General features: G+C 49.6%; 1 protein-coding gene across 1 annotated transcript in view; it reads left to right on the top strand.

Annotated features, from left to right (window-relative positions):
* Nucleotides 1–19,055, top strand: part of PRPH2 (peripherin 2) — a 22,651-nt gene extending 3,596 nt beyond the window's left edge. Inside the window, exons 2-3 of the mRNA XM_032299426.1 lie at nt 11,395–11,641; nt 17,162–19,055. Of these exons, the coding sequence (XP_032155317.1) occupies nt 11,395–11,641; nt 17,162–17,374 (460 nt within the window). The 3' untranslated portion in view covers nt 17,375–19,055. The remainder of the gene's footprint in view (nt 1–11,394; nt 11,642–17,161) is intronic.
* Nucleotides 19,056–20,238: the final 1,183 nt, after the last annotated feature.

Genomic DNA, 20,238 nt, shown 5'->3' with positions numbered 1-20,238 from the left:
AAAAAAAAAAAAAAAAAAAAGAATTCTCCTTTTTTTTGTTTCTCCTTTCCCCATCAAATTTGGATGCTCAAGTAAAGAGCTCGGGTGAGCCTCATTCTCCTGCGTGGCCTGAGGACAATGGGGAAGCGACCCCAGGAGCAATGAGCTGGTCTGAGCAGGGGCCGTCTGAAGAAGATGCACAGGAATCCTCCAGCAGCACGGACTGGGCATGGGCAGTGTCTGGCGCCAGCGATTTCCAGGCTTTTCTGCAGGCTCTGTCTCTGGAGCAACCTTCTATTATGTGTAGCATGCCCCTCACTGGACTAGACTAGAGCAGGTTGAGGTCCTCACCTTCTGGCATCTTCAGTCCAGTTCCTGAGAGGAGGAGCTGGCTGCCTGCATTCTGGCCTCCCCAGGGCCTCCCCAGTTGTGCCCCTACCTTGGGGCCCCAAGGAACCCGAAGATAGAGCACATTGCCTCAGAAGCATGGAGGAGTGGGCAGGTTTTGGAGATTTCTCAGGGGAATCTTTAAGATCCAGGAATGGCTCCTGAAGGTTCCTGATCTAATGAATAGTATCAGGTAGAAACAATTCTATATTTTTATGGGAATTTACAAGAATTTTTTTGTTTTGTTTTGTTTTGGTTTTTTTGAGATGCAGTGGTGCCATCTTAGCTCACTGCGACCTTTGCCTCCTGGGTTTAAATGATTCTCCTGCCTCAGCCACCCAAGTAGCTGGGATTACAGGTGTGTGCCACCACACCTGGCTAGTTTTTGTATTTTTTATAGAGACAGAGTTTCACCATGTTGGTCAGACTGGTCTCGAACTCCTGACCTCAAGTGATCCGCCCACCTCAGCCTTTCAAATTGCTGAGATTATAGGTGTGAGCCACCGTGCCTGGCCTTACAAGAGTTTTGACTGCTTTCAGGGGAGGAGCCCAGTGACTGCACCCCGTCCCCAATCTGCCCATAACCATGTTGCCAAGTCATCTGGGAGACGGGAAAGGCCCACATTTATACTGCACAAAACCCCTCCTGGGAAATTTTTGTTTTAATTTTTAAGTTATTATTATCTCCATTTTATACATGAGAAATCTGAAACTCAGAGAGATTAACGGACAGGCCTAAGATCACATAATAGGAAGTGGAGGAGACAAAAAAAAAATCAGCTTTGGCCATGTGTGGTGGCTCACGCCTGCAATCCCAGCACTTCGGGAGGCTGAGGTGGATGGATCACTTGAGCCCAGAAGTTTGAGACCAGCATGGGCAACACGGTGAAACCCCATCTCTACAAAAAATACAAAACTTAGCTAGATTGTGGGGGTGTGTGCCTATAGTCCTAGGTATTCGGAGGCTGAGGTGGGAGGATCACCTGAGCCCAAGAAGTTGAGGCTGCAGTGAGCTGAGACTGCACCACTGCACTCCAGCCTGGGCAGCAGAGTGAGACCCTGTCTCCAACAAAAAGAAAAAACAGCTTTATTGAGATATAATTCAAACTCCATACAATTTACCCATTTAAAGTATACAATTCAATGGTTTTTAGTATAGTCACAGAGTTGGACAACTAGCATTACAATACATTTTTGAATATTTCCATCACTTCTAAGGGAAACCTTGCACCATTTAGCTTTCACTCCCTAGTCTCCCCTCCCCCAACCCTAAGTAATCACTCATTTACTTTCCAAATCAATAGATTTCCCTGTTCTGGACATTTCTTTCTTTTTTCTTTCCTTCTTTTTTTTTTTTTGAGATGGAGTCTTGCTCCGTCACCCAGGCTGGAGTGCAATGGCACGATCTCAGCTCACTGCAACCTCTGCCTCCCGGGTTCAAGCGATTCTCTTGCCTCGGCCTCCAAGTAGCTGGGACTACAGGTGTGTACCACCACTCCCAGCTAACTTTTTGTATTTTTAGTAGAGACGAGGTTTCACCATGTTAGCCAGGATGGTCTCAATCTCCTGACCTTGTGATCCGCCCAGCTCGGCCTCCCAAAGTGCTGGGATTACAGGCACAAGGCACCATGCCCAGCCTGGACATCATATGAATGGAGACATATAATGTTTGTCCTTTTGTATCTGACTTCGTTCACTTAGCATAGTGTTTTCAAAATTCATCGATGTTATGGCGTGTGTCAGAACTTCATTCCTTTTTATGGTGAAATAATATTCCATCATACGGCGAGCCAGATTTTAATTCTGCTCTTTTCATCCTACTCGGCTGTTTCTCAGTTACGTTAAAGTACCTCATGTATACATTTGGTGTTTAATGAATGAATGTTTTTTCAGTGAGTGGCAGAAACCTCAAATTATCCAGGCTGCTTGGGGTAGGGGATGTTTTGTTTTTCTCCCTCATCTTGCTGTCTTTCCTTGTCTTTTTTTTTTTTTTTGAGATGGAGTCTTGCTCTGTCACCCAGGCTGGAGTGCAATGGTGCGATCTTGACTCACTGCAACTTTTACCTCCTGTGTTCAAGCGATTCTCCCACCTCAGCCTCCCGAGTAGCTGGGATTACAGGCACCCACCATCATGCCTGGCTAATTTTTGTAATTTTGTAGAGACGGGGTTTCACCATGTTGACCAGGCTGGTCTCGAACTCCTGATGTCAGGTGATCCAACTGCCTCAGCCTTCCAGAGTGCTGGCATTACAGGCAGAAGCTGCCGTGCCTGGCCTTTCCCTGTCTTCTTCTTCTCCATTTCCTCTCCCAGAAGGACAGGGGAAGGGATGGGCAGAGATGATGCAGGCTTGGAAAACATGGATGGATTAGGTTTGGATTCCAATGCTTCTGTGCCAGTGTCTCAGATAATCACGAGGCAGCCCCACAGAAACTAGAAAGACCACCCTGGGCTCTGCAGGGCCTGTGGTAAATGGGCTGTCACTGGGCTTCAACCTCCCACCGCTCCCTCCTCTGGCCTGGTGGTCCTGGGTGAGCCAGGAAGAGGGGGACACGCTTTCTGCTACACTTGGAGAAGCTCTCAGAGGGAGGAGCCAAGTCCGGGAAAGCTGTCTCCTTCAGTGACTCTGTCTTTTCAGAGCAAGGTATCAGTGAAAGAGATTTGTAGTTCTCAACTGATGCTCTTTTATCTTATTTTATTGCATTTCCAACTTCTATTATAGAAAAACTCAAGCTTTCACAAAATTAGAGTCCATTATAATTAATTCCCATGTAGCCGTCATCTAGCCGGGGGTGGTGGCGACACACCTGTAACTCCAGCTATTTGGAGGCTGAGATGGGAGGATCATTTGAGCCCAAGTTCTCTAAAAAAAGGAAAAACAAGGCCAGGAGTGGTGGCTCATGCCTGTAATCCCAGTACTTTGGGAAGCTGAGGCAGGCGGATCTCCTGAGGTCAGGAATTCAAGACCAGTCTGGCCAACGTGGTGAAACTGTCTCTACTAAAAATACACATACACACAAAAATTAGCTGGGTGTGGTGGCGGGCACCTGTAATCCCAGCTACCTCGGAGGCTGAGACAGGAGAATCACTTGATCCTGGGAGGTGGAGGTTGCAGTGAGCTGAGATTGCGCCACTGCATTCCAGCCTGGGCAACAAGAGCGAAACTCCGTATGAAAAACCAAACAAAGCCAAACTAAACAAAAAACCCAAAGATAAGAAACCATTGCCTAGGAACAAACATCAACATTTTGCCTGTTTCATCTATATTACCCTCTCCTAACATGTTTTCCCCTTCTGAATATCCTGGAGCAAATCCTGGACATACTTCCCTTTTACCTGTAAGTACTTTAATAGGCATCTCTAACAGATGAAGAGGTTTTGTTTGTTTTTTTTTGCCTTTTTGTTTCTGCTGAACATAAACCCAATACCAGTCCCACCCAACAGATTTAATGGCAATATCAACCAATGCCCTGTCTGTGCTCAGTTTTCCCTGATAGTCTTGGGATGTTTTTTACAGTTGGTCAATTTAGGATCCAAACCAAGTCCATGCTTTGCATTTGGTTGTTTGGTTTCCTGTCTGTTTTGCTAGATAATTGTCCCCCTCCCCTTTTTAAAAAATTTGAGATGGAGTTTCGCTCCTGTTTCCCAGGCTGGAGTACAATGGCGCGATCTTGGCTCACTGCAATCGCCACCTTCTGGGTTCAAGTGATTCTCCTGCCTCAGCCTCCCGAGTAGCTGGGATTACAGGTGCCATGCCCAGCTAATTTTTGTATTTTTAGTCGAGATGGGGGTTTCACCATGTTGGCTAGGCTGGTTTTGAACTTCTGACCTCAGGTGACCCACCCATCTTAGCCTCCCAAAGTGCTGGGATTACAGGTGTGAACCACTGTGCCTGGCCAACTGTCCCCTTTTTCATGCCATGTGTGTGAGAGAAACTGGGCCACGTGTCCTGCAGAATTCCCCACACTTGGATTTGGGCAATTACAGCCAAGTGGTGTTGTCTAACATGTTCTTCTGTCCCCTGTATTTGCCCATAAACCAGTAGTCTGGGCTGAGGTGTAGTTGGATCAGGCTCAATTGCGGCAAGAACATTTCCTACAGTCCCACTCTGTGCGTCTTACTGTAGCACATGAGGAAGGACATGAGGTCTTCAGTCAGTTTACAACACTTCTTTTAAAGTTCACTGGATGAACAGAGTTGCAGTGCCTTGGGGTGAGAGGTAAAGTGTGAGGGAGCTCAGACATTTTGGAACCAGGAACTACCAGCCAGGAAGGCCTAGCCTGGGGTCCCCAGTCTGAGGGGAGAAGCTGGCACCAAGCTCTCTCCCTTTACCAGTCTTCCCAGGGAACCCACAGACTGCAGGTACCTGCTTGCTCTTCTTCAACAATTTGTACACGTCTGAAGAAGAATAGACCTTGGCTAGATAGGGTGTCTCCCCTCTCAGACGGGAACTCTTTGAAGACAGAGCTGTGACTCCCTTCAAATTGGGGCTCCCCCAGGGCAGGGCTGTGTCTCCCCTCAGACCAGGGCTCCTTGAGGGCGGGGCTGTGTCTCCCTTAGACTGGAGGGGGGGCTCCCTGAGGATGGGACTGTGTCTCCCCTCAGACTGGGGCTCCCTGAGGACGGGACTGTGTCTCCCCTCAGACTGGGGCTCCCTGAGGACGGGACTGCGTCTCCCCTCAGACTGGGGCTCCCTGAGGACAGGGCTGGGTCTCCCCTCAGACTGGGGCTCCCTGAGGACGGCGCTGTGTCCCCTCCTCACGTCACCCCTCACCGTCTATAGCGCCTCATACCCAGTGACTGTCTTAGTTCACTGTGAGCTGCTATAACAGAATACCTGAGGCTGGAAAATTGATAAAGAGCAGAGATGTATTTCTTACAGTTCTGCTGACTGGGAAGTCCAAGGTGGAGGGCCCGCATCTGCTGAGGGGCCTGAGTTCATCCTTTTCCTCAGGAACCCACTGCCTGATAATGGCATTAATCTACTCATGAGGGCAGAGCCCGCGTAATCCAGTCACTTCTCAGAGGTCCCGGCTCTTACCACCGTCATGTTGGGCCTCACGTTTCCAACACAGGAGCTCTGGGGGACACATTCAAACCACAGCACTACCCAAAAAAGAAATCTTCAAAGCATACTAAGCACATAGTGTGTACCAAATGTCTATGCATATGATCCCATTGAATTTCCACCCTAGCCTGACTGTCAAGTGTTTAAAATGTCATTTCTGGCTGGGTGCGGTGGCTCACGCCTGTAATCCCAGCACTTTGGGAGGCCGAGGTGGGTGAATCACAAGGTCAGGAGTTCCTAGACCAGCCTGGCCAACATGGTGAAAACCCGTCTCTACTAAAAGTATAAAAAATTAGCTGGGTGTAGTGGCGGGCACCTGTAATCTCAGCTACTCGGGAGGCTGAGGCAGGAGAATCGCTTGAACCTGGGAGGCAGAGGTTGTGGTGAGCTGAGATCATGCCACTGAACTCCAGCCCAGGCAACAGAGTGAGACTCCGTCTCAAAAAAAAAAAAAAAAAAAAAAGAGGTCAGTCCTTTGATGAGAAAACTAAGGCTCAGAGAGGTCAGGGCCGTTCTCAAGGTCTCACAGGTGTCCCTCACCCCTGTTCTGCTTGCGGTGACCCACTGTCGGGTATGCCCCTGCTCATTGCCCTATGGCTGGCCTTACAGATTTGATTCACTTACTAAATTATGTTGGTTTTTCCCGGAAAACTCAGACGTTATCATTTTCCCGGGCTCTATGTGCCTTGGTTATGGAAGAGTAGCCTAGAACAGAGGCCCTACCTTAATCAACACCCTTTCCAACCCCAGTGACTCCTCCCCGACTGCCCCCCGGCCCCTTCCATGCAGAGTGAAATTCGTAGCCTGGGAAACACACTGTGATATAAATAGCCGGCTCACCACTAAGGCGCTCTCCTCTGGCTGGCTTTGTCTTAAGAGGGTGAGAGGAGCCTTAATCTGTGGTTGGAATGAGGGCAAGCACTGGGTAAACAAGATGATGTTTGGAGTGGGGGAGGGATAGTTCCAGAAGTGAAGACCCCAAGGGTTCCCAGGCTGGTGACCCTGGCAAGTCCCAAGTTCACCAAGGTTGGCCTTTCCCCATCCGGGCTGACCTGGATGCTCCCCTGGGAAAGTTCCCAGTCTGAGGGGAGACGCAGCCCCGTCCTTGGAGCCCCAGTCTGGGGGAGACACAGCCCCATTCTCAGGGAGTCCCAGTCTGAGGGAGACACAGCCTGGTGGAGCCCAGTAGGGTGACTTGTCTGGGGGATTAGGCAGGCGAGGTGGGGACATGGGGACTGTCCACAGGGCCAGCCTGCAGACTGAGGGCAGCTCAGAGCCTCTGCTGGCCTCAGCCCGCACAGCTTTAGGCCTGACCATCACATCAGAGACACCTTAGTGTGCATGAGGCAGGTGTGCAGGGTGTGCCCCACCTTAGGGCCACCTGGTAGGTACGTGAGGGGAGGTGGCGGCGGCGAGGGAAGGACTCCTGGGGCAGGGGGAGGAACTCCCAGTTTTCCAGGGACTTTAACTTCCAGGCCTTCTGGAAACAGCTGTCTGGAGGGGGCCTTGGCCACCAGTGACCTGCAAGGGGGAGATGAGGTTGGTGAGGGAGCCGAGGTGGGGGTGGGGTCACCCACGGCAGCCAGATGCTGGTCCATCAACACTGCCTAACTGCTGCTCCTCCTACCCGCCTGGCACGGCCTCAAGAAAGACCCTGGCAGCACCCTGGTGGGGTGAATTTCTATATTCCCTGTTGACTTGGGTCTTGGATTACCATCTGTCTCAACCCTCTAGATCATAAGGTCAAGGAAGGCAGGGGCATTTATTCACTCCTCTGTCTTCAGCACCTAGAACAGTGGCTAGCACATGGCAGGCACACAGCAAATGTTTATTGAGTGTGTGAGTGAACTAAAGGTCAAGTCAGGAGGGACGAGGGAGGCAGGGAACTCCAATGGAACCAGTGGGCAGCTGCCACGGGCCAGACCCTGACATCTTGTGAGGCTTTGGGCGAGGCCTTGCCCTCCTCTGGGCCCCATTTGCTCCTCTGTAGGACAGTCTGATGGTTTTCAAGGTCCTGTCCAGTGGCTCTAAAGGGGAGGAGAGGCAACATTTTCTGAGGGTCTACAGCATGCCCAGCCTGCGTCAAATGCATGACTTGAATCGTCTCATTTACATCCCCCAGGGCTCCTGAGAGGCAGCTGAGATCACTCCCAGCTCACACAGATTCGCAGAATTTAAGCTCCGGGACTCCCAAACACATACATAGGACTCAGTGGTGTGCTCTCAACCACCCCACCCTGTCCACAGGAGACTGGAAATGGCTCAGCGGGGCCACTGTGCGGAGGGGAAGGCTCAGGGACAGCCTGCAGGTCAGGAAGAGGGACAGAGAACGTTTGGGTTGGAAGGCACCCAGTCTTGAGGACGGCACTTTGGGGAAGGTCTTGGGAGCCAGAGGGAGGGAGCGCTGCAGAGATGCCATCTGCTCAGTTGTGTCCGGGGCTACTGGCCCCTCCAGAGGGGAGCAGGAGGCCCAAGCTGAAGGCCCCTCCAATACCCCTCCATCTTGCCTTCCCACCCCTCCCCCGCCTCTGTCACCCACAGCCTCGTGCACAGCCAGAGGTTGCAGAGGGACAGCTGAGCAAGACGGTTTCTGTCTTCCCCATGCACGTGGCTGGAGCGGGGCCTTGAGTGGGGGATAGGCAGTGCCAGCTGGCAGGCGCTCCATGTGGGGCCCACCACGGAGGATGCCCCGCACGATCCTGACCTCAAGGAGCTGACAGCTTCTTCCCCACAGCTGGTAGAACCTGTGCCGCTAACTCCCCAGTGAGGGCTCTCCTGTGGGATGATATTGCCTGGCGGGCTCTGTCCTCACAACCTGTCAGCTCCCACCTGCTTAGAGCGCCGCCCCTGAGGTCTCTTGCTCGGCCACCTGCCTGGTGAGGTAGCTTTTGCCCACAGCACACGGCTACTATGTATTAATACCAGCACTCTTCAAGCGACACTTATGCAATCCTGTGTCAATTTCATTTTAAATATAAGGAAGCAGAGGCAGGGAGAGGTTAAGGAACTTGTGCAGAGGAATGGAGCTGGCATGCGGGCGAGCCAAGAGTAAGCCCAGGCTGTTCTGCTCTTATCACCGACCTGTGCTGTCCATGCCACCCAGGGTCAGCTGGTTGCCCACGAAGCAGAGGGCAGGGATTTCAGGGCATGTGGAAACATGGTTGCCATGACTCAGGCCACCTCTTGCTGCCCTCCTAGAAAGTCTTAATCATAATAGAAGGAAATCAACAAAGTTCATAGAAATGGAACCACAAATGGTCCATGAGCACATCCAAAGATGCTCAACTTTTCTCATGATAAGAAAAATGGAAATGAAAACACCCCAAGATACCATTTTTCAAAGATCAGGTTGGCAAAGATCAAAAGTCTGACCTGTGTGGATGTAGCTGTGGAGGATGGGTTCTCCTGAACATGGCTGGTTGGGGTGTGATTGTGAACCCCCAACCCCCGTAGGAGAGAGCGGAGGAGAAATATAGCAGGTATCTGGCAAGATCACCCTCTGATGCAAGGATCCCTCTTCAAGGAATTTACCTGCTCCATATAGTAACAATATGCAAAATGATTGATTTCCGTGTTTGTATTAACAAGAGACTGGGAAACACCCAAACTTCCATCAGTATGGAATTGGCTAGGATCCATGGGCCATCCACACAATGGGAATATCATGCAGCTCATTAAAAAAAAAAAAAAATCCAGGACACTCTCCACTGACAGATAAGAAAAGATCTCAGCTGGTGTGGTGGCTCACACCTGTAATCCTAGCACTTTGGGAGGCTGAGGCAGGTGGATCACTTGAGGTCAGGAGTTCGAGACCAGACTGGCCAACATGGCAAAACCTTGTCTCTACTAAAAATACAAAAATTAGCTTGGCGTGGTGGCGCACCACTGCCCACCTGCCTGGGTGACACAGCAAGACTTCATCCCCTGCCCCTGCCAAAAAGAGATCTCCAAGATATTGCTAAGGGAAAAAAGAAGGGTTGAAGACAGTATGTATATAGTGTTCTCATTTGCAGTTAAAAAAACCCAGGAAAAATGAAAACATGTTTGTTTGTCCATGCGTGAAGCCTCTCTGGTAGAGCTGGCCACAGCTGTGAGGACCTGGAGGCCGAGAGGTGAGGAGTGGGAGGCATTTTGCATTAAAGAGATTTTATTTAGAAATGAAACTTGGACATCTTTTAAGAGATTCGTTACCATTTCAATGAACATTGTTTAAAATAATCTCTATTGGAAACAATTATGCTTTCTATGCTTCTGTTCTAAAAGTCAATTATGTAATGCATTGTTCACATGCAACTTTTTTTTTTTTTTTTGAGACAGAGTCACTCTAACCCAGGCTGGAGTTATACAGTGGAGCAGCGGCTCAATCTTGGCTCACTGCAACCTCTGCCTCTTGGGTTCAAGTGATCTTGTGTCTCAGCCTCCCAAGTAGCTGGGACTACAGGTGTGCATCACAACGCCTGGCTAATTTTTTGTATTTTATTAATTGTAGAGACGAGATTTCACCATGTTGCCCAGACTGGCTTCAAACTCCTGACCTCAGGTCATCTGCCCACCTGGGCCTCTGAAAGTACTGGGATTACAGGTGTGAGCCACCACGACTGGCCTACATGCAACTTTTTATTTAGATGACAAGCACACAGTCAAATGCACAAATCTTTTTTTAATTTTTAATTTTTTTTTGAGACAGAGTCTTGTTCTGTTGAGTGCAGTGGTGTGATCATAGCTCACTGCTGCCTCGAACTCCTGGGCTCAAGTGACCCTTTTACTTCGGCATCCCAAAGTGCTGGGATTACAGACATGAGCCGCCATGCCTAGCCCAATGCATAAATCTTAAGTGTGCAGCTCAGTGAGTTTTGACATATAAAACACCTGGGTAATCACATCTAGGTCAGGTAGAACATACCCAGCCTGCCTGGGGGAAGGGGAGACTTTTCACCGTAAAGATCCCTTTGGAATTCTAAACCCATGTGAATGTATGGTAAGCTCTAAACAAATATACACGGCCGGGCGCGGTGGCTCAAGCCTGTAATCCCAGCACTTTGGGAGGCCGAGGCGGGTGGATCACGAGGTCAAGAGATCGAGACCATCCTGGTCAACATGGTGAAACCCCATCTCTACTAAAAAATACAAAAAATTAGCTGGGCATGGTGGTGCGTGCCTGTAATCCCAGCTACTCAGGAGGCTGAGGCAGGAGAATTGCCTGAACCCAGGAGGCGGAGGTTGCGGTGAGTCGAGATCGCGCCATTGCACTCCAGCCTGGGTAACATGAGTGAAACTCCGTCTCAAAACAAAACAAAACAAATATACACAAAAATATAGCAGTGCAGAAGATATGCTGGGACCCTGCCCGTCAGCCTGGGGAACCTGCTGGCAGCTGTGTCCCTCAGGTGAGTCGAGTGCTCCCACCTGGCTGCGTGTGGAGTCCTCCAGGGCAAGGATTGTTCTTGCCTTGGGTCTCCAACCCCTGCCTCTGCACAGGCCCTGGGCCAGAGCAGGCCATCTGAAACAGCTGGCTGGAGGGGGCCTTGGCTGCCAGTGACCTGTAAGGGGGAGATGAGGTTGGTGAGGGAGTTGTGGGCATCACCCTTGGCAGCCAGATGCTCAATCATCAAAGCACCCGAACTGCTGCTCCTTCTACCCACCTGGCATGACCCCAAGAAAGGAACTGGCAGCACAGAGTGGTGGGTGAATTTCTATATTCCCTGTTGACTTGGGTCTTGGATTACCATCTGCCTCAACCCTCTAGACCATAAGGTTGAGGAAGGCAGGGACATTTATTCACTGCTCTGTCACAGTGCCCAGAACAGCAGCTGGCACATAGCAGGAACACAGCAGATATATAGCAAGTGTGCAAGTGAATGAGTGAATGACTATCTTAGGATTCCAGAGGTAGGGGATGCGAGGAAGGGGCCCTGGTGAGAAGCCCAGGAAGCCCATCTCCAGCTGCCTGTTTCCCTTCCAGTCGAATCAAGAGCAACGTGGACGGGCGGTACCTGGTGGACGGTGTCCCCTTCAGCTGCTGCAATCCCAGCTCACCGCGGCCCTGCATCCAGTATCAGATCACCAACAACTCGGCACACTACAGTTACGACCACCAGACGGAGGAGCTCAACCTGTGGGTGCGCGGCTGCAGGGCTGCCCTGCTGAGCTATTACAGCAACCTCATGAACTCCATGGGTATCGTCACGCTCCTCATTTGGCTCTTTGAGGTAAGCCCTGGGCCCGCTGGGGGTGGTGGGAGAGGGAGCCATTGGGGTCTAATGGGGGCCAGGCCTGGAGCACTTGCCAAGGAGAGAGGGCTTGAACCCCACCCAGTGCCTCCACCTTTTGTATTTATTTATTTATTTATTCATGTATTTATTTATTTTTTGGTTTCTTTCCCACCACTTACAAAATTTTTTAAAATTGAGGTGAGCTTTATAAAAGGTAAACAATTTGGTGTCATCTAGTTGATTCACAATGTTGTGCAACCGTCTCTACCTACTTCCAAAAGATTTCATCAGTCCCCAAGAAAATCTCACATCCGTGAAGTAGTTACTACCTCCCAAACTGCTCCCCAGTCCCTGGCAACCATTCTCTGGATTTGTGTATTTTGGACATTTCATATAAATGAATTCATACAACAGGTAACCATTTACGTTTTGCTGCTGCTGCTTCTTCTTTTTTTTTTTTTTTTGAGACGGAGCCTTGCTCTGTTGTCCAGGCTGGAATGCAATGGCGCCATCTCGGCTCACTGCAACCTCCACTTTCTGGGTTTAAGCGATTCTCCTGCCTCACCCTCCCAAATAGCTGGGATTACAGGTGCATGCTACCATTTTTTGTATTTTTAGTAGAGACAGGATTTCGCCGTATTAGCTAGGATGGTCTCGATCTTCTGACCTCGTGATCTGCCTGTCTCGGCCTCCCAAAGTGCTGGGATTACAGGTGTAAGCCACCGCACCCAGCCTGTTTGGCTTCTTTTAGCTAGCATGTTTTGGAGGTTCATCTGTGTCCCTGCTTTTTGGTTCTGAGGTTGTAGAAACTTTTTTTTTTTTTAAACGGAGTTTCGCTCTTGTTACCCAGGCCGGAGTGCAATGGCGCGATCTCGGCTCACCGCAACCTCCGCCTCCTGGGTTCAGGCAATTCTCCTGCCTCAGCCTCCTGAGTAGCTGGGATTACAGGCACACGCCACCATGCCCAGCTAATTTTTTGTAGTTTTAGTAGAGACGGGGTCTCACCGTGTTGACCAGGATGGTCTCGATCTCTTGACCTCATGATCCACCCACCTCGGCCTCCCAAAGTGCTGGGATTACAGGCTTGAGCCACCGCGCCCGGCGGTTGTAGAAACTTTTAACCTCTCTGTTATAAGAGGTGACAGCACATAGCTTTGGGGACTATTGGGAGGCAACGTGTCCAGCATGTGTGGGTGTTCAGGAAATGGGAACTGTGGATTTGTGCTTTTTGAGATGCCAGTCACCATTTACCTGTTAGTCTAATGATGTGCGGGTTCATCTTCTCTGCAGTGCTAATTCCTCTGTGTCTATAGGGCTTGCAATGTAAGCAAGTCCTCGGTGAGTATGCTGAATTCACTCCTCCATTAAAGAGATATTTATTTTTTATTGTTATGATTTAAAATTGTTATTTTATCTTTAGAGACAAGGAGAAAAACTCACTCTGTGGCCCAGGCTGGAGTGCAGTGGTGTGATCGTAGCTCACTAGAGCTTTGAACTCCTGGGCTCAAGGGCTCTTCCCATCTCGGCCTTCTGAGTAGCTAGGACTATAGGCACATGCAGAATAGCTAAAAAAAAAAAAAACAGCACACCCTGAGTCATACTCTGTAGAGTCTTTTGTAGAAATGGGGTCTTGCTATGTTGCCTAGGCTGCTAACTCCTGGCTTCAAGCAATCCTCCCACCTCGGTCCCCTAAAGTGCTGGGATTACAGGTGTGTGCCACTGCACCTGGCCAAGACATAATTCTTTTTTCTTCTTTTTTTTTTGAGATGAAATCTTGCTCTGCCACCCCATCTGGAGTGCAATGGCACAATCTCAGCCTGCAACCTCTGCCTGCAAGGTTCAAGCAATTCTCCTGTCTCAGCCTCCTGAGTAGTTGGGATTATAGGCGCGCGCCACCACGCCCAGCTAATTTTTGTATTTTTAGTAGACATGGGTTTTCACCATGTTGGCCAGGTTGGTCTTGAACTCTTGACTTCCAGTGATCTGCCTGCCTTGGCCTCCCAAAGTGCTGGGATTAGAGGCATGAAGACCACACTGGCCAGAGATGTTTCTTAAACACGTACCTGTATGCCAGGCACTGCTCTAGGTGTTGAATGAGAGCCTGTTTCTTAGTAAATGAAGTGGCACGGTGACTCAGGGCACCTGCTTTGAGCTACTGTGACAGCAGAAAATAGAAACTCCAAAATCCCAATGTGCAGAAGTCCATTGAGGAGATTCCCAAAGATTCCTTTAAATGAGCTGTCATCCTAATGCTATCAGCCAGTGTATCCTGCCTGTGGCTGATAAACACCTCCTCTAACTCGCCACATTAAACTAAAGGGTGACTGTATGTCCAGGAAGGCTTCTTTTTTTTGAGATGAAGTTTTGCTCTTGTTGCCCAGGCTGGAGTGCAATGACACGATCCCAGTTTACAACGACCTCCATCTCCCGGGTTCAATCGATTCTCCTGCCTCAGTCTCCCGAGTAGCTGGGATTATAGGCGCCTGACACCACGCCAGGCTGATTTTTGTATTTTTAGTAGAGATGGGGTTTTACCAGGTTGGCCAGGCTGGTCTTGAACTCCTGACCTCAGGTGATCTGCCTGCCTTGGCTTCCCAAAGTGCTGGGATTACAGGCATGAGCCACCACACCCGGCCAAAGCTTCCTTTTAGTGTTGAGGCAAACACAGCATATTCATAACCACTTATTGGTCGCTGACTCCCTGACACAGAGCCTTGAGTGGGTAGAATGAGGAGAGGAGTATACTGCTGGAAGCTTAGATGTCCACATTCCCTGAAAACGCATGAAAAGAAGACCGAAAGCATAAAAGAAGTCAGCAGGGCCAGGAGCGGTGGCTCACACCTTTAGCCACTTGTTTCTACACATCCGTGCCCTCCCCCTACCTGGTACTGTTCTAGGTGCTGGGATTCTGGATGAGCTAGGTGAGTAAGGGCCATCCGTGCCCTCAGGGAGCAGCTTCCTCCTCCTGTAGAGTTTGCTATGCCATACAGAGAAGTGGAGGACAGCAAACCAGGAATTTGTGTAGAAACAAGTGGCTAACAGAATATATTACAGAAAAGTGAAAAACAGGCCAGATGCAGTGGCTCACGCCTATAATCCCAGCACTTTGAGAGGCCGAGGCGGGCGGATCACCTGAGGTCAGGAGTTCGGGACCAGCCTGGTCTACATGGTGAAACCCCGTCTCTACTAAAAATACAACAATTAGCCAGGTGTGGTGGCAGGCACCTGCAATTTCAGCTACTTGGGAGGCTGAGGCAGGAGAATCGCCTGAACCCGGGAGGCAGAGGTTGTAGTGAGCTAAGATCGCACCATTGCACTCCAACGTGGGGTACAAGAGCAAGACTTTGCCTCAAAAAAAAAAAAAGGAAAGAAAAAAGAAAAGTGAAAACAATAAGCTGATTAATCATCAACTCAGCTACAGCTAACTCTTCTGTTGGTCCTTACTGTGCATCAGGCACTGTGGTGGTGTTTGCTGGAGTGCAATGGTGTAATCATGGCTCACTGCAGCCTCCATCTCCAGGGCTCATGAGATCATCCCATCTTGGCCACCCGAATACCTGAGTAGCTGGGACTACAGGCATGGGCTGCCATGCCCAGCAATTTATTTTATGTTATTTATTTTATTTTATTTATTTATTTATTTATTTTTGAGACAGAGTTTTGCTCTTGTTACCCAGGCTGTCAGGCTGGAGTGCAATGGCGCGATCTCGGCTCACCGCAACCTCCGCCTCCCGGGTTCGGGCAATTCTCCTGCCCCAGCCTCCTGAGTCGCTGGGATTACAGGCAGGCGCCACCATGCCCAGCTAATTTTTTGTATTTTTAGTAGAGACGGGGTTTCACCATGTTGACCGGGATGGTCTCGATCTCTTGACCTCGTGATCCACCCGCCTCGGCCTCCCACAGTGCTGGGATTACAGGCTTGAGCCACCGTGCCCGGCTTATGTTATTTATTTTTAGTAGAGATGAGGTCTTGCTCTGTTGCCCAGGCTGGTCTCGAACTCCTGAGTTCAAGCAATCCTCCCCCTGCCTTGGCCTCCCAAAGTGCTGGGATTACAGGCATGCACCTTTGCACCTGGCTTGTGTGTTTTACACATTTTTTTTTTTTGAGACGGAGTCTCGCTCTGTCGCCCAGGCTGGAGTGCAGTGGCGCTATCTTGGCTCACTGCAACCTCTGCCTCCTGGGTTTAAGTGATTCTCTTGCCTCAGCCTCCCGAGTAGCTGGGACTAAGGCGCCTGCCACAACGCCTGGCTAACTTTTTGGTTTTGTTTTGTTTTCCTCCTTACCATCTCCCCCTTTTTTTTTGGTATTTTAGTAGAGACGGGGTTTCACCGTGATGCCCAGGATAGTCAAACCCCTGAGCTCAGGCAATCTGCCCGCCTCGGCCTCCCAAAGTGCTAGGATTACAGGCGTGAGCCACTGCACTCGGCCAGTGTTTTACACATATTAAAGTGTCACAGCATCCACACAAGGCAGAGGCCATTTCATCTGAAAATCTGTAAACCAGATGAATAAAGTGAGGTTTCTGGTCACACGGCTGGCTAAGTGCCAGGGCTGGGTTTAAACCCAGGCATTTTGGCACCAAGTCTGCACACAGTGAATGCTAGTGAACAAATTCAAATTATTGTGCCAGAGTCCAATCGTCTTGGTGCTCATTAAAATAATGGAAGGGGCGGGCACAGTGGCTCACACCTATCATCTCGGCACATAGGGAGGCTGAGGCGGGTGGATCTCTTGAGGCCAGCAGTTCAAGACCAGCCTGGCCAACATGGGGAAACCACGTATCTACAACAACAACAAAATACAAAATTAGCCAGGCGTGGTGGTGAGCGCCTGTAATCCCAGTTATTCGAGAGGCTGAGGCACGAGAATTCCTTGAACACAGGAGACAGTTTGCAGTGAGCCAAGACCATGACACTGCACTGCAGCCTGGGTGACAGAGCGAGACTTGTTTCCAAAAAAAAAAAAAAGGAGATACCACACATCAGATGCAGAAAAGGAGGTGACCTCTTAATTCCACCCCAAAGAAGTTACTGAACCACCTAATATGCGCTAAGCAATGGGGTGTGGAGGGGACCGAGGTGAAGGAGCCCAGGAATAATACACCTGGGATGGGGCGACCTGAGGGGCTGGGGAGGGAGAATGAGCCGCAGGGGAGCTCACCATGGGCTGAAGATGAATTAACAGATGAACATGGAGAGGAACAAGGTTCTAGGCAGAGAGCATAGCAGTTGCTAAAGACCTGGAGGGGAGAAAGTATTGGGAATGGGCAAATCCAAAGCAGTCCAGGGTGGCTGGAAAGGGAGGAGGAGAGGGGTCTGCGATGAGGCTGGAGAAGAGTCAGGCGTGTTGGGCACTGAGGGCAGGGTGGCGTGGAGCAGGCTGTCGCCAACCCACATTCCACAGTGCTCAGGTGGAGTCCTCTCTGGGACCCTCATTTTGAGGCGCCTGTGGTTTCCTGATAGTCCAGCTCCCAGCAATTCTCCCAGATTGCCTCTAAACCTCCTCTCCCGCCACAGGTCACCATTACAATTGGGCTGCGCTACCTGCAGACGTCGCTGGACGGTGTGTCCAATCCCGAGGAACCCGAGAGCGAGAGCGAGGGCTGGCTGCTGGAGAAGAGCGTGCCCGAGACCTGGAAGGCCTTTCTGGAGAGTGTGAAGAAGCTGGGCAAGGGCAACCAGGTGGAAGCTGAGGGCGCAGATGCAGGCCAGGCCCCAGAGGCTAGCTGAGGGCCCCGGGGCCCCTCCCCACCTGAACACTGAAAAATAGTGGACTCCAAGAACACGGATCTCCCCCTCATCCAACTCTGAAAGTCTGAATCTCCCAAGGAGGGCACCATCTTACAGGGCATCATGTTACCACCTCTCCTTGATGGTGGAATTTAAGTTTAGGGTCCCTCAAAGCATTTGACAAACAGTTGTTGAATGACTGACCCAAAATGTGAATGAATGAGCTCCCCTCAGGCCCACTGCCCTAGGATATGCCCCCATGGTGACTCAGGGGCGTCTCTCAGATTTAGTCCCCACTATGGGTCACTGGCTGTATCTGAGGGCTGCTCTCCTTTAGAGTTTGCCTCTTATGAGCTCCATGTTGCTTCAGTCTACATCCAAAGTGTCACTTGGTGCATAAGCGCAGAAATCTGAAAAATAAATGGCCATGCTGTCTTTTTTTTTTTTTTTAATGCCAAGATTGACAGGTTGGCCATTTTGTTTGCTTAATGCCAGAAGTTGGGGGAAAGTTACACTTTTCTAAGAGTAACGGGTTCTGAAAGCACTGAGGGCTCTAAACAGGAATTCTTAAATCATGGAGCAAGAGAATTTTAAGGCAGGAGATTATTTCCCCCACCAAAAACAGAGTGAAAGGCCTGCTTTTGTGTCCCATTCACATGCCCTCAGTCCCTGAGTCTGGAGTGAACCATGGGTTGAGGAAGTCAGGCTGTTGGTGTGTCCCAGCCCCGGACCACCCCAACGTGCCAGGTGATCTCCTGTGGCTCATCTGTGGAAGCACTGGGGTAGGCTGCTGCCCTGCTGTGGAAGAGGAGCAAAAATCAGACATGAGTCCACCCTTTGGAGACCAGGCCTCAGCTCTTGGTGGACCCAGGAACACCCACACAGGTGGCCATGACAGCCCCACGGACACACTAATTGTCCACAGCAAAGGGCAAGGAATCCTCTGGGAGCTTCTTCTCTTTCTTCCCCCCAGATACCCATGTTGAAAAACACTATTTTTGGAATGCTTCTGCATCAAAGGAAATTCTTTGAGTTAGAATCTGATGGACTGATTCTTCAGCCCATCTTCCTGAGCTAGCAAATACAGGCATTTTTCACTTTCTTTAGGAAAGAGAAGCTTTCAGGGGAAGGAGAGAATGACTTCCCAGGCCCTGGTGACCAGACCAAGGCAGGGCCCACCATAATTCCGCCAGTTGGATGAACATTCAAGAGAGCTCATTCCTACCTGGCTGGAGACTGAAGCCAGAAGGCAAAAACCGGAAAGGGAACAGCCCATAATTTACCTCTGCTTCTGACTGATGGTGTTTGGGCATAGGTTACTTTGGACTGCGTTTGGGTTCTTTGCTGTCCTAACAACTTTAGTGTAGAGAAAATAAGACTTCTGGTGTTGCCTGGGGTATGTTCTGGGCTTAATTCTCCCAAGCAGAAGACCAGATCCAAGATGTCTGGAAACCCTGTCAGACGTTGGTCCCAAGTTTAATTAGATTTCCGAATCTTGTTGAGGCCAAGGAATGATCCACACTGAAAAATCCTGAGCTGGCCATCTTTGGCAAAGGTCCCTGAGCTCTCCCCGCCTCTCAAGAGTGCTGAGAACCTTGGTGAAAGTGCTGCTCTAGGCCCACACGTGTAATTATGCTGTGAATAGCTGTCAATAGATATTAAAAATCATACTGTATGAAAACCACTTTTGTTAAATGACTGTTTAAGCCCATTCAACAACGTATATCGCAGAATCCCCTACTAGAGCTAGTATTTGCCAAAAAAGAAAAGAAACCCACCCTAAAGGGAAGCATTGGTAATGATCATTGTTTTACACATGGCTTGGGTACCACATCGCTCCATCTTGCCATCTCTTACCTGTAAGAACAGTGACTACTATAGCAGTGACTATTGTAATATCCAGATAATCTCAGCATTTGCTAGAGTTTGAACCAGAGCTGAATACATGAAATTTTAATATAGTAATTTAGGCAAAACTGCAAACCATTTTCTCTTCTGCTCTGCCCAAAATGTATGTCCTCAAACAAGGAAATATGAGTCTCCTTTTACTTTTACTTTTTTTTTTTTAAGAGATGGGGTTTCACTATGTTGGCCAGACTGGTCTCAAACTCCTGACCTCATGATCCACCCGCCTTGGCCTCCCAAAGTGCTAGGACTACAGGCGTGAGCCACTGCACCTGGCTGGAAATATGAGTCTCTATGGGGCCGGGTTATAGGGGGCAAGTGTAAGCAACCTGAGAATCTGAAGGTTGTTGAGAAAACCTAGAGTGCATTGACCCTACCATAAAGCTGACTCCTTGGTTCAGAGCAGATGTAGGGTTAACTGCTTTTAACAGGTCTTCACAGGTAGCCAGGTAGCTGCCAGAGAAACCTGGCCCATCCCTTTTGGTCACCTACCAGTGCCCAGGAAGTCTCTACTATCAGGTTTTTGCTTGTGTGTAAATTTTTTTTTTTTTTTTTTTTTTTTGTGGAATTTTGCTCTTTTTGCCGAAGTTGGAGTGCAATGACATGATCTCAGCTCACTGCAACTTCCGCCTCCTGGGTTCAAGTGATTTTCCTGCCTCGGCCTCCCTAGTAGCTGGGATTACAGGTGTTTGCCACCACGCCCAGCTAATTTTTGTATTTTTAGTAGAGAACGGTTTTCACCATGTTGGTCAGGCTGGTCTTGAACTCCTGACCTTAGGAAATCTGCCTGCAGGAGTGAGCCACTGCACCTGGCCCCAGCCAGCTTTTAAAGTTCTGCCAGCATAGCCCTGGGATGGGGTAAGGAGTAAAGACAGGGCCTTAGGACTTTTATTTTTTTTTTTATTTATTTTTATTTTTTTATTTTTTATTTTTTTTTTGAGACAGAGTTTCACTCATGT

The sequence above is a fragment of the Sapajus apella genome, unplaced genomic scaffold (assembly GCF_009761245.1).
Source record: "Sapajus apella isolate SASKATOON/1434 unplaced genomic scaffold, GSC_monkey_1.0 scaffold41, whole genome shotgun sequence".
Classification (NCBI taxonomy): domain Eukaryota; kingdom Metazoa; phylum Chordata; class Mammalia; order Primates; family Cebidae; genus Sapajus; species Sapajus apella.
This window is presented reverse-complemented; position numbering and strand designations above follow the sequence as displayed.